This window comes from Helicoverpa zea, chromosome 22 (genome assembly GCF_022581195.2).
Source record: "Helicoverpa zea isolate HzStark_Cry1AcR chromosome 22, ilHelZeax1.1, whole genome shotgun sequence".
NCBI lineage: Eukaryota > Metazoa > Arthropoda > Insecta > Lepidoptera > Noctuidae > Helicoverpa > Helicoverpa zea.
In genome coordinates, this window is record NC_061473.1 from 781,315 (window position 1) to 796,011 (window position 14,697).

The 14,697-nt window shown below is 35.6% G+C and overlaps 1 protein-coding gene across 1 annotated transcript; it reads left to right on the forward strand.

Moving 5' to 3' along the window:
• Positions 1 to 2,785: 2,785 nt before the first annotated feature.
• On the forward strand, positions 2,786 to 6,552 carry LOC124641627 (prostasin-like). The gene is made up of 8 exons (XM_047179782.1): positions 2,786 to 3,341; positions 3,529 to 3,724; positions 3,888 to 3,990; positions 4,257 to 4,436; positions 4,973 to 5,064; positions 5,248 to 5,311; positions 5,758 to 5,904; positions 6,277 to 6,552. Exons 1-8 carry the CDS (start codon positions 2,786 to 2,788, stop codon positions 6,541 to 6,543), a joined length of 1,605 nt encoding a protein of 534 aa, XP_047035738.1. The 3' UTR covers positions 6,544 to 6,552.
• The last annotated feature ends 8,145 nt before the right edge of the window (positions 6,553 to 14,697 follow it).

Consider the following 14,697-nt stretch of genomic DNA (forward strand, 5'->3'; position numbering starts at 1 on the left):
TTACATTTTATTTTTTGCTGACAAATTCATAATCATTCCAATGCTAAAAGTGCTTTTGGATTAACAAAAATCCAAAGGTAAATATTGTTATGTATTACTTCTACTCAATACTAGATGGCGTTGTACACGTTTTTGTGTAAAAATCAAAACAGTAAATTCAATATATCGAAATTATTACTTAGATACAAAAAATTTGTAAACACAACACCTCAAAATTGGCTCAGTTGACCTAAACGTGTGTGTTTTTCACATTGAGAGAAATTCTTGTTGTTTTCTTAACATAGAATCCTACTTTTCAAGAGTAAAATCCCTAGGCATGCAATTCACACCCCCTAGACAATTTTAGCAAAATAACACTCTATCCAATAAAACCTTATACAACACGTCTTCTTCAGAACATACAAATACAGAATTAAGTAAATCGAATATACTTCTAGGATCCAAGTGGATCCAAGAGTATTTGTGCTAAGTCCGTTCCCTATGATACGGTTCGGTTTGATTTCCCATGGGACGGCAACTGTTACTGTAGTACTACAGACTACAGATCTTTCATGATTTATTTTGTGAGTGTGTGCGTGATGTAGAATGGTTTGGTTACTGAGTGATGTTTTACAAGTACTGATTGTCTTTTGTTTTGTGATCTTTTTTAAGAGTTTTCTGTGAAGGGAAGCTTTTTTTTGCATAAATAGTAAGAAAGAAAGAAAAATCTATTTGTTAGAATGTAGTACAAATATAGTTGTTTTATGATAAAATTGAATCTCACACATTCTACCGAATTGGTGTACAAAATATTTGGCTATTTATAACTACGCTCATTTATATTTAGAAAATTTGTAATGCTATGCTATGCTAAGTAAGCTATAAATAACTGTCTGACTCTTGTTTGTTACATTACCGTAAAATGTGTTCTTTCTGATTAAAATCTACATAATAATGGTATTCAGTTTGAAGTTAAACTGAAATCTGAAGAAATACATAATTAAGATAGTTTCTATCAAAGTTACATTAATGTTGAGTGACTTAATTTTTAAATTCGCTCGTGGCTAAATCAAAACCGCGTGGAACGACCGATAATAAAGTTAAGCAACAATTGACGCGGTCGATCCGTAGACGAGTGACCACTGACCATGTCATGTCATAACTTCACAATCGTTATGTTATTACCTGGTATGCATAACGAAACAACAAATTGAAGTGATTGACTACAGCGTCAAACCCAATTTTTCTCCGTAAAAAATCACGTTGAAAATGGTGGCCCTCGAAATAGGTTTTACGTGCAATTTAGTGCTCAACCATTACCATAAATAAAAATAATCAGCCTGTCTACCCGGCTAGAAGGCTCGATTTTCTGCGGGTCGTAATTCGATTCCGTGTTTAGGTATTGCTCAGCAGGGCCGAACTAGGAAAGAAGGGGCTGCAAATATTATTCCATAGTAATATCGTGGGCCTCCAAGTACTGAAAATAAGTCTTCTTTTCAAAATAATGCGGCATGAAGCGTTAATTTTTTTTTTTTTTTGGTAGGATTTTTTAGAAAAACGGCTGCATATTGATATATTAGGGGTGGAGTAGACGGCAGTTTTACACCCCAGGAAGAAAATTGACCAAGGGCTGCGGGATTGTTCATCGTTCGATATCGTCAAGACAGTTAAACCGGCCCTGGCCCTGGGTGCATAAAGGGCTCCAGAAGGAACAAGGTGTTTTTAGTTGGTAAAATTCTTTTGGGTCCCACAGTGAGTGGGGTCATGTGACGATATCCCACTTTCCCACAACTGTAGGGATAGTTTCAATGAAGAATATTTCTGGGATATCTACCAATGGGGGGCCCATAGTAGTTGCACTGTAAATCCGGCTCTGGTTTAGGCGCTATCTAGCTTGATTGATGACTTTGGGCCGAAGGTTAGAACAGCCTCATTATAGGCATAAGTTCCCAATTTGGTGTAGTAACCAATGTTATTTGTGTTCTAGTATCTATTTCTGGTTTTAATAAGTTAAGGAAAAGTAAGTCTGGTTTTAGTAAGTAGGTAAGTTAAGGGTGTTAAGGAGTTTTTCTGAGTATCAACTTCAAAATAGGAGCATCTAAATTCGATGTAGCATTTTTGGAAAAAGTAGTGCCTTCTAAATTATTATCTTCATAATTAACGCTGTATTCCAGATACAGCGTAATTTACCAGTCTGTATTCTTAATGACATCCAAATTGGATCAACTTTATCTGAATGCTCTGTCATCTTAAAACCTTCATGATTTATCAAACATGTTCTTGAATTCTTAGTGATATAATCAAGTTCTGTAAATATAAGACGTGAAAATAATTACAGACATATCAAAAAGAAATACTCTGAATGTAAATTGAAGACGCTTAAAAACTCAAATAAAAATTTTATTCCAAAGATTGAGTTCTTAGAAAAACTTTTCGGTTCAGTAATTAAAACGTGAGAAAAGTTTTTGTACTCGTAATAAAGTCGAGATATACATAAAATAGAGTATCATTACAGATTTCATATTATCATATATCTTCAGAAAAATAGTTACTAATAATTTTACATAATTTTCTATTCAGCATTTATTTTGACATTAATTATTTTTCACTCTCTATACAAAACATATTTTTGCAAGTGCAAGACTTACTATAGTACCCATTTACTATGCCACAATAATACACGTGATCAATTGACATTTTAAGATTACCCAAATCGCCATAAATCTAATAAAATTTACACACTCATAAAATTATTCAATATCAATAAAACTACAGGCAATAAGTTCAGAACAGCGAGTTTTTCTATATGATGCGTTTGATATTGAGTTTGACATTATTACTATGTGCACACAGTATAGCCGATGAAATAAAAGATGCACCAATTGAAGAAAATAACATCACAGTGTACGATGTATCTGACAAATTAGTCCATTTCCTCGGTGTTGACCATGAAAAGGAAAGAATCAAAGATCTAAAAGAAAAACTCGATACAATCGGAGTATATGTAGTAAACCATAATTTGGTGGCAAACGTTCTAAAAAATGTGACAAACGAAACAAAATTGAATGAAACTAACTTCTACCACGCACTAAATGAGAATGATCATTTCTCATTTTTGTCTGCGAATGATACGAAAAATTTGTATCTAAAGTTGAAAGAAAAGATGACTCGTGATGATATTATGAAGATCCTTGCAGAAAAGGGTGGGAGGAAGAAATTGGTGAAGTCAGCACGAAGGATGATGCAACAAGAGATCCCTGAACATTCGCATGAAGAACAGATTAATGATGTAGTTGATAAACTGTTAGCTGAAGTACCAAATGACGGTCACAAAATAAAGAAAAATGATAGTCACTTGTGGGGTATGAATTAGACGTTATATTTATCGTTCGTAACTTTAAATATTTTTAGTTGTTTCTATCGCAAAGCAGAAGACGTATTGCTATATTTGAATATTAAAGTTTAGAATTTGTAGGCTTTAAACATTCAAAGAAACTTTGTAATGACATTGTCGTAGCAGCCATTCTTAAGCAAATAATTCTTTCATAGATCCTCAAGGCGAGTTAGAAGAGAAAAAGAGTTACCATGAAAACAAGCGCAGCGGCCGCCGAATCTTCAAGGGAGAGAGGACAAACATCAGACTCTATCCGTTCATGGCTTCTGTTCATCTGATGGGCAGATTCTGGTGTGGAGCAGTTCTGTACAGCAAAGATCTGATGATCACTTCTGCTTCTTGTTTACAGTTGTGAGTATGATGAGCAGGAACAACGTCAACAATTTTGGTATATTTAATTTAAGTCCTCCCGCAAGCAAGTTTCAGGGCTCAGTGGACATGCGATTAGGTGGGACATCGTCTGCACGGCAGCCCCGCCCGATGTCCCTTTCTAACTAATATTGTAATTTCTCAGGATGCATAACAACCGGTTCTTCCGTGAAAACCCTCGAGTATTACAAGTAAGGATTGGCAGCAACCACAGTCGGATAGGAGGAGAAATGATTGATGTATTGATGGTAAGAGCATGCACCTATGTACTAAAATTCGTCTAGTGTTACAACGTGCCCTTACCGAAGTCTTTGAATTGGGTCGAGAAACACCACCATATTCGAAAAGAGGTCAGGAAATTGAAGATTGCTTATCATTTAAAGACTATAAGAATTTACTCTAATAACGAGTGTCCATAAGAAAAGAGAGATTCTCACTTGAAAACATCTCCAAAAGTCTTGAACTACAACCAACTTACAAAAAATATATTCTAAATCGTAATCCATATCCTCAGGTGTACTTCCATCCTGGCTACAACCCAAGGACACTAAAATGCAACTTGGCAGTGCTGCGTCTTCGTCGTCAAATACTCTTCACTCACCATGTCCTGACAAAGAGCATTCCCATTGCATTAGAACCCCACACCCCGCCACCAACTGCAGAAGTTCTGGTGCTGGGTTGGGGAGTTACCAAGGTATTTATATTTTCTCTTAAAATATACGTTTGAATTTTTCAAAGCAGATCAGTCGTCCTACCTGCACATCTTAGCAGTTAAATATGTTTCAAGTACCGTGAAGGTAAAACTTTGGAGACGCCTAGGTACAGCGGTGGTTATTATTTGGCCGAAACGATGATGAAGACTTTAAAACAAAAAAGTGATTTCTTATCCTAACTAATATTATAAATGTGAAAGTAACTCTGTCTGTCTGTCTGTCTGTCTGTCTGTCTGTCTGTCTGTCTGTCTGTCTGTCTGTCTGTCTGTCTGTCTGTCTTTTCTTCACGCCTAAACTACTGAACCGATTTGTGTGAAATTTGGTACAGACATAGTTTGGAACTTGAGAAAGGACATAGGATAGTTTTTATTTAAAAAAATATAGAAATAAAAAATAAAATTTATTCCGGACATATAGCGCCATCTATTGGTCAAACCAAAAATATGCAGGAAGTCACTATTCCATGCGAACGAAGTCGCGGGCAAAAGCTAGTAATTTATAAACAATTTTGTTTTAGATATCACAAAAGATGGCGTACGAGCCGATATTCTTGCAGAGGAAGATATTACCTGTGTATCCCAATTCCTTTTGTAAGGAGGTGTATGGAGAGTAAGTATCAAAAGTTTTTATAGTGATCTAGTAATATAATGTATTGAAAATAAAACTGGAATAAGGGCAGGAGGATGATGATGATAATGTTTTCAAAAAATATTAGACTACAATATGTAGTCTGTCACTGTACTTATTAAATAAATATAGTAACTGATTATAATAATGGGCATTTTATTTCAGCAAGTTCATTACGGAGACCATGTTTTGTGCAGGCACATTCACGACGGGAGAAGGTGCTTGTGATGTAAGTTCACAATGCATACATTTGATTTCATTATTAAAGAACTCAAAAAACTAAAAACAGACATGCTAACTAATCAATGAATATAAATAGTTGAAACCAAGAGTTTACAAAGCATGAAATGTACTTTTAAGGTAAATATTAGTTTATCATAATCTTCCAGCCCTGTTCCCAAATCATTTGGTGTCGGCGCAACATGTGTTTTTCTGTCATTCCTTTCTGTCAGAAGCCTTGCTTACATCCACTCTCTTCTGGTTCATTTCCTCTTTCAGGCAATTAATCCATCTTTTCCTCGGTCTATGACTGCCTCTCCATCCTACCACATTCATACTTAACACACTCTTTGAAACATGCAAATTAATGCTAGTTAATATGATTATAATGCTATCAATTTTGATGAGATTCACGATATAACCAATGTCATTTTTAATGATGATTTCGCTTTCTAGCATGATGCAGGTGGTCCAGCAATATTATCAGGTCGGCTAGTAGGAGTTATATCATTTGGACCAGCTGTCTGTGGGTATGCGGATGCACCCACAGTATTCACTCTAGTCGGTGCCTACTCTGACTGGATTGAATCTGTCAGCGAATCAGTGAGTATGGTTTTGAATCTTAGCTTAGTGTTTGTTTGCTTGACCATTCATGAAATATGTAGCTGCTCTTGAAAAACAATTTTCAAAAACTCAATTTTGGAGTTACGTTGTTCGGATGTGGGTACAGAAAGTAACAGATAGGTTTCAACGATCACCGATAAAGTGTCAGTTAGTTATCTGATTATTAATGCTATCTGCAAGAGAAAAGACTGCCTATAATTTCTGTCAGACACCTGTAAAACCAAAACTCATAGTTTATCCGTCAGGTAAGTTCCTCAAAAGCTATCAGAGATCAGTAAGCGGAGGAACTGTCCCGCAACCTTTAGAACAGTTCCTGATAATAATTAAAAATAATCATTAATTTTCTCACAGATGGCAGGATACTACACAGGCGGGGCTCGCTCCACAACAACTACAAAATCGCCACTCGGCGAATTCATCGCCACATACAAAGTTGGAAAAGCTGGTCGTGCCAAACCTACATTCTTTGGTCCATTGACGTTGCCAACTCAAGTAGTTATTAATACGACTACGACAGCTATGACAACTACTACAGAAACTACAGATGTCAGTCCTGCGACAGGGTTGAGAGGGGGTTACGAGTCTGATGGCTGGAGTATTGATGTCAATAATAAATAATTTACCGTTTTTGGATTTGTTTTTTGGTATCGCTATTCCTATGTATAGAGGATGATATTTGTAATGGGTAAGAGGTATATCGGTATCAATTTCTTGAATGTTTAGAAATTAGTTAGGACTATCGTTTACTAATCTCCCGGGGCAATTGTGTTACTTATTATGAATTTCAGGAGATTAAGTATGATGCATTTAGTCATTGTTATATACACAGTCTTGTTGCTACTGTAAAAAATTGCTTTTGAAAAATGGTTCTGTAATGTTATCAATAAAACCATGGAGGCGATAAGTGCAGAATAACTAAGGATTTTCTATGTGATGTATATAATTCAGTTTATATTTATTTTTTATGCGAGCACTATCGCTGTTGCAGAGTAAGTGAGAAATAAACCATTTTTCGAAGAAAAATCGGGCAGAAAAGAAATTGACGGCCGTTTTTTTAAGAAAAATATTTGACGGTGGCTCATAGCTCTTTATTTATTTTCTAAGATCCTCCCAATAAAATCCTTAAGTGTTAAATAAAAGCAAGCTCCCAGCTGCCCAAGCGTTTAATAAAAGCAGATAGATATAACAAAATAATGTCTTCAACATCAAAATGGCTATTGGAAAGTTAACCGACAGTATTGGTGATAAAATTAGCAGTAAAGTAAGTTATGTTCGCATAATAATTGCGTATTTCGCCGCAGACGAAGACGTTAAGTTAATGTTTGAAGGGTCACGACCTGTTGCTTTATATTGAGGATTTTGAGGAACAAAAGAATATTTATCTTTTAAGCTGCAAAAGTTTAATCGGTGACCGATTTTTTGTAGGAGACAAACAGAACATATTGATAGCAACTGCAACGCACACGTCCTACAAAAAGTCTGACGTGAGTGGGCAGCCTAATTGTGGATGAATTTTACGTTTGTCAACTGTTCGCGGTCGCGCATGAATGTGTAATATTGCACGTACGAACTAGGTGATGTAGGTCGTAAAAACCGAGCGGGAAATCCGCTGGTTAAGGTGGGTTAAGGTCTATACATTATTTTCGACATTAAAATAAAACGTTCATATAACCCAAATGGCGCGCCCGGCAAAAGCGATAGAAATAACACATAATATTTAACTTAATTTAGTCTTTAAAACTACCTCGCCTGCCAGCGTGAAAATTCACATTTATGCTGATTACTCAACCCTTAAAAAAAGGCAGAACACGCAAAAATTTTACTACGTTCATAAACACGTTTGCGGTAGTTACAATTAAGTGCGTCAGTTACCGCCAGATGGCGCGAGTGGTACCTGCCGTTATGGCGGTTTAGGGTCGTGGCATACATATCAACTCTGAAACCATTCGCTAATATTGACCTATTAGCTTGCGTCCATGGTTTCTCTATCGCCCTTAGGGAATAATTTCCGATATCCAAGTGAAAAGATTACGAAAAAGAAAATAAATTTTAAACCAAATCTACATAAGTTAGCCGAAACGGCTCATTTCGTTCAGCAATTAAAGCGTGGTGGTTTGCGAAACGATTGTTTTCCAAAACATTAAAAAATCTCAATATTAGCACAGTTATTAGGCAGGCATTATCTTAAAGTACAAATCTGCCTTCCTTTGCATACCTTCTCACATTCACGTTTATGTCCCGAAGCCAGATAGGTACGTTTCGATTCCAACCCAAGCTTCATACAAATGATACTGAAATGCTCGGATTAGTACGGTGATTATCCCTTTCCTAGTAGATACGTGTATTCCGACCCTTATGTTGCTTTATGGTGCGTAGTTCGTGTTGGGTGCAGATAGGCCTTTGTGGGAAATGATTTTATTGTTCACTGTAAAACATACATATATGTAGTAAAACAAACACAGATAGGAAGGGTAGGATAGGTGGACGTTTTGCTTGTATTCGGACAATGGATTATTTAGTAGTACGAATGCTGTCATTACGGGTAGTTAGAAGCCAGTAAGTCGGACAACCAGTCTCACCAAGGGGTATTGGGTTGCCCGGGTCACTGGGTTGAAGAAGTCCGATAGTCATGCGCTCCTTGTAAATAACTGTTACTTAGTTCCTTCTGGTTAGACTGGAAGCCGACTCTAACGTGATTAGGAAAAGGATAGGCAGATGAGATAATAACATCATGATGTGTTCAGTGGGTCTTATGGGGTTGTTTATAATCAGTATGTATCGTTATATTTACTGTGCAAATCTACTATCCACTTTATAGTGGTTTTAACCCAACTATTATCTCAATTACTAACGTAACTTTAACCTTTACTAAAGTCTAACCTTTCGCCCACAGATCTACGAACAAAGCAATAGGATATTATTTTAGAACTAAATTGTTTCTTTGTCAGTGTTTACGTTTCATTTGGTAATTGTTGTGTTGAGAAAGTATTTTTAGACTTTTGTTACGTTTTTAAATTCTGTCTGGGTCTGGTTTATTTTTGACTAGCGTTGAAATGTGGGTGGGTGTAAATTCGTAGGTGTAAACAACAATAATATAAGAACGTTTAAAATGGAAGTTTTTGATATTTTCAGATCACTTTTATTTACATGTTGACCTTAAAAAAACTTACGTGAGCTAACTACATATTATTATCTAATATACGTAACGTTCATGCTAGGTTCTTTTTTATTTGGTTTGAGCACATCAAATAAATGCAGATGAATTTTCCTTCTTAAGCCTTTTGAACACAAAAGGCTTAAGAAGGCTCTGGAACACCAAAGCAGAAGTTTTTCGAACAATCTCACAGTACCTAGTGCATACTAAACCTAAAGATTTATTCCAAGTTTTTTTTTCTTATAAAAACCTCTTCTACCCTTAACCAACAACCTACGTACTCAAATATAAATGTCCAAACAGTTTTCTACCAGAAAACAGATTCTTCCCACTAAATCCTCACCTAATACACTGCGGTGCAGACATATGGGAACCATTACAGCGCTATGACACTATTTGTTACACCCAACGAACAAAAAAATGGCACACTTTGAACATTGTTTTTTTGTGGTTGTGTGTATTTGTTTTTGAAAGTTTAGAGTTTAAAGTGTTTGGTTAACAGCCAGTTTCTTCATCAAAAGTTAAAGCCAAAGTAAAAGTCAAAGTAATGTCTAAAGTAAAAGTAACGGTCAAATTCAATTTTTCTATTAGTTTTGCTGTCATTTCAGCCTTGAAAAAACGGATTTGACCGTTACTTTTACTTTAGACATTACTTTAACGTTTACTTTTGATGAAGAAACTGGCCGTTAGTGTTAAGTTTTTCGCCAATTAGGGTTTTATGTAAGGTTTATACGAGTTAGTTCAAAAGAATTAGCATGACTAATAATTTCACATTATATTAACTTACAAGGCAATGGGAACGATGGAATGGATTAAATAGTATGACACAGATGTTATATTTTACGAAAGCGGGTGAGCTATAATTATATGTGTAATTTAATTGCACACCGTCTAATTGTCACATAGGTCTGTATATGACTCGGCAACTACTGAATGCTCCTGAATTTATGAAAGACAATGTGTATGTACGCATTTACACACAGGTATGGCTCACCGAATTTCGTGAGAGAAAACATATACCTTGATAAAAAATAAATAACGACATCGTAGGAACTAAGGCCTTTCAGACAGGCGATCATCAAACAAGATCCCTTACATAAAGCATCTCCCATTTGCGCAGAATAATTTATATGTGTACCTGATACCCTATACCAGGTTTGGAGAACCTTTGGGTAATTCATAAAAGAAATGCTATGAAGAAAACAGACCATAAGAAAGTAACCAATCCAACTTTTCTATATGTACTTTATAAGTCTATCTTAGACACTAACAACTGAATAAAAGTGATGGAAAATATTTCGAGGAAACCTGGTATAGTCCAGTAAATTAAAATACTAAAGTCTGAAATCACCAACCCGCATTGATCAAGCGTGATGATTAACTCTCAATCCTTGTTTCTGTGAGAGGAAGTCTGTACTAAGTAGTAGGACGAAAAAAAACTGATCATGATGTTAATGTCAACAAGATAATATAGATATAGATCTGTCACACCATCACATAATACCAATACAATTTGACGCTACAAAAATGGTATCCCCAAATTATTACCCAATAGTTGACCATCCCTACCGACCTAATAAGGAGTAGTAACATGAAGTCAGTAAAACCATTGGAATCCTATACCATGTTAGTGCGAGACGTGACTGCCAACGATAATGACCAGGGCAGGTTACATGTGTTGTTTATTTACGGGTTTGTTTCTCGTAAATAAACAAAACCATGGTCATCATGTAGGTCTTGAATACTGAAGTTGAATTAGTAATCCTTCTTTTTTTGTTGGCGGTTAAAGTTTGATAGTTCTTTTTCTTTAAGTAAGTCATTGTTTTCGATCGTTGGTAGCATGAAGCAATTTTAATTTTGACTGATATAAAAATCTTGAAAATTATCGCCTTTAACGGCGTAGTGGTGAGCACCCGTGTTTTAGATGGAAAAATATTATCTATCAGACTTCCAATGTCATAGTTACCCATGATAAGACTCTGCTCACTCTCTAATCTCTATCTCTGATAAGACTCTTCCCACTTTTTGCTTATAGATCGGCCCGTGCAGCAATTAGTTAGCCACGAGCTCCCCTGGTACAAATTCGATTATTTTAAAGTCTTTATTTATTGTAATTAAAATATCAAAATTACTTTGCCAAGCCTTATACATGCTTGTACTTAAAGTCATTATTAAGTCTTTAAGACCGTGATTAAATTTTAATTACTTTACGTTCATCAGATAACTCATTTACTTACAAAATAATTGAATGACCTCATTTTAAGATTACCTGCAGCTCTACTTTCTTCTGTTTTTGTTTTCGTTCTTTTGCTAAAAATATAATCTAGCTAGAGCTTGAGAAATGATATAAGGTAGCTTTATTTCCGGTTGCGGAAAGTGGTTCAGAAGTTCATCATCAGAATTTGTATCGTTCCACTGCTGAGAACAGGCTTGTTCACACACGGAGAAGAATTGAGCATTAATCACCACGCTTGCTCAATGCGGGTTGGTGATTTCAGACTTTACAGTCCATGTTTCTTCGAGACGTTTTCCTTCAACAATTACTCGTACGTAGTAACAGACTAATTATAATTATCAACAAAGGTTTATACGTGGTGGAGGAGACATTTTTTGTTTATTGGCACCCTAAAAAACTCTTTCACTGTTAGAAACCTTCCCAAGTAACATTTTGTCCCGGTTAAGGGCAGTACCTAATTCCCACAGGACGCGGGTGAAACCGTGGAAAAACGGCTAGTATTTTATGTATCTTAAGTAGGTAAGTACATCTATCAGATTTTATATTCGTGACGTCACGAGAAGCTGCGAGGCCGATCGGGTCACATGACGCGCTCATGTTTATAAATAAATCTTCGGATAACTTCGTCACATCTTATATTTTTAAATCGCAAAATATAGCTGCTTTTGACATTAAAAGTAATGTCAAAAATATATTTTAGTCTGTATTAAAATTGTTTCCAAGACACACATTATCTTATTAAGTTATACTTTTAAGAAGTGGCTATATCCATGGTGTGGCCGAATTAGTTTTAAAAATTATGTAATTATATTTCATAGTATTTCAAGTCACAAACTTTTAAGCTTTTCTCTATTTTTTATACCTAGCAAAAAACCTACTTAGGCTCGCAATAAATAAGAGATGCAGGAATCTGATGTTCTAAAAAAATCCACTGCAGCATCTTTCTCAAAAAATCAAATACCAAACATAAAATTCAAGCGCTTTTCAACAGCAATAAAGTGCTCTCAAAAAATACTACAGCACACTTGTACTGCATATAACTATCAGCATGTTCGTCACGGTATAACACTAGGCGGCAGGTACATTACTGCTAAGTGCAATGTTCCTGCGTCGCGATTGGTTGAATTGTAAAGCGGGCCGCCTGTCACACCGTAGCGTAGCGGTTGTGATGATTTGAGTTGAGTTATTGTGTAAATAGTGGATAATGTAATAGTTGGGTATTGAGATGGTAATGCTACCATTATGAGAGTATTTAGTTTTCTGTTGTTATAATTTTCTCTCAGTTTTCCAGTTTTATCCTACTTTCTATGCTAATATCCTACCAATCCTGCTAATATTATAAATGTGAAAGATTGTGAAAATGTATGGATGTATGTTTGTTATTCTTTCAGGCAAAAGCGGTTACTAAACTAGATAGGTTATACCCTGGATTAACATAGGCTACTTTTTATAAACACACCACGCGGGCGAAGCCGCGGGCGGAAGCTTGTTTGTACTTATTTAGAAATAATTATGTTGAATAACTTGAGTTGTATCTTGCCTATTACGCATTTTGAAGCATTTATTAAATTCAAGATTGATATTCGTGATTGCGATTTTTTTATATAATAATATCTGTTCTATTCATTACCGTTATTTTATTGATCTGATAAAAATATCATACGCAAATATTTTTTTGATCACTTTTATTTTCATGTGTCATGTTTGCATCGGTGCCACGTTTACCCTTACTTCCTCAGTGACAAAACATAATATGAAGTTCATAAATTCATGTAGCGATGTACCACGGCGCCATTAGTTGCCACTCAACCCTGTAATTGCTACTGCTAGGCACGCCATGTGCGAGCATACACAGGGTTAAATTGTGGCCAATTATGTATGTGCAGTAATTAAACTGCTTTCCAGATGTAGCTACAGCACAAGTAGATTTTGGTATTGTTGTAAGATAAACAGTTAGATTACAGTGAAACGTGGTTGTAGTACTGCTCATATTACTTGCTTATGCTGCCTTGGACATATTTCCCGTATTTCGTTAATAATGTTCATCTTAATTAGTTCAGCAGCTTAATATTTGAATGTGACTGAGAGACAGATATAGTTAGCACAGGGAAGGCCATTGTCCAATGTTGATAGCCGTTGATAATTCTCAAATAAAAGCATGCAGTTTATCGTATGTACATTCATTCACATTGACACATTGTTCATTCTCACTAACAAAACTGAAATAAATGAAAAAGCAATCCTTCATAACTCTTTTATTTTAATACCCGAGCTTAGACTTCTAAACGCAGCTTATTCATCATCATTCTTCTCTGTAACTATATTTATCAAAACATTATGACATATCTAACGCCCAATAAATCTCAATTAATTAAAATAAACACAAAAAACAAATCAGCCATTATTTTTTACCACCGACGCGTAACATTAAAACCGGTTTAAACTGCCTGTCAGCGCTGCGCGGCTGTTTGAACCGGATCCAAGTGGATACAACCGGTTATGACCGGGTGAACAATAAAAACTGTGGATTTATGTAACACTCGTAAAACAGGAGTGGTTTTAAAATTTTAAATGAAATGGGAGGGGTTAGTGTGTTATGATGATTTATTTTTGCTTGTAGGTATACTGGTGTTGATATACGGTTCAGGTTTAAGCTTCAGTTTTTAAATAGATGCTTGATTTTGTGGAGTTCAAATTAACAGCCATATGCAAAAGGTCTTCCTATACGATCATGAAGAACAAAATTCCTTTCTCACACCAGTTTAGTATAAACATAACGTCTGGCAGATTCATTAAAGACGCGTATCATGATGTAGATGCATTTTAGGCTAGCAGCAGTATCTCAATTACTAACTAGTAAACTCCTCTAAAACGGAGCCTTTTTCAGTATTTCCTACAACACACTATAAAGTTCTACCGGCCCCACTAAACCATAATTAAATTACAAACAACGCACTTACCAAAATGAACGGAGTTTAACCTAAAGTGTAATTGGCGAACATTTAGTGTGCCAGTTCAACTACTATCAACCGCTCAGATCCGGTGCGAAGCGGTTTGATCCGGTTTCGGGCGATGTAGTCCGTAATAAATACCGTTTTAAGGGGTTGATAGTTTGGTTAATTTGGTTTAATTGAATTGTCGTGGGTGTAGTGGTTGACCAATGAGAATGAGGTTTGTATCAGATTAAAACAGTAATTTTATTTAACTTGAACTATTGCAGATTGTAAAAACCGATTGTATTTAATGGTTTGTTAGATTTTGTGCCAAAAAAATAACAAAAAAAGACTTTCGAGATGATTTTAGAGAGAAGATTCATTTTATGGATATTCTGTTTGATCGACAAAAAGATTTGGAACAGTAAAAAAAACAGAAAAACTAAGGG

Coding starts and splice junctions, on each gene's coding strand:
- LOC124641627 (XM_047179782.1), top strand. CDS start 2,786: ATGATGCGTTTGATATTGAGTTTGACATTATTACTATGTGCACACAGT. Junction 3,342..3,528: donor AAATGATAGTCACTTGTGGG/GTATGAATTAGA, acceptor ATTCTTTCATAG/ATCCTCAAGGCGAGTTAGAA. Junction 4,437..4,972: donor TGGGTTGGGGAGTTACCAAG/GTATTTATATTT, acceptor ATTTTGTTTTAG/ATATCACAAAAGATGGCGTA.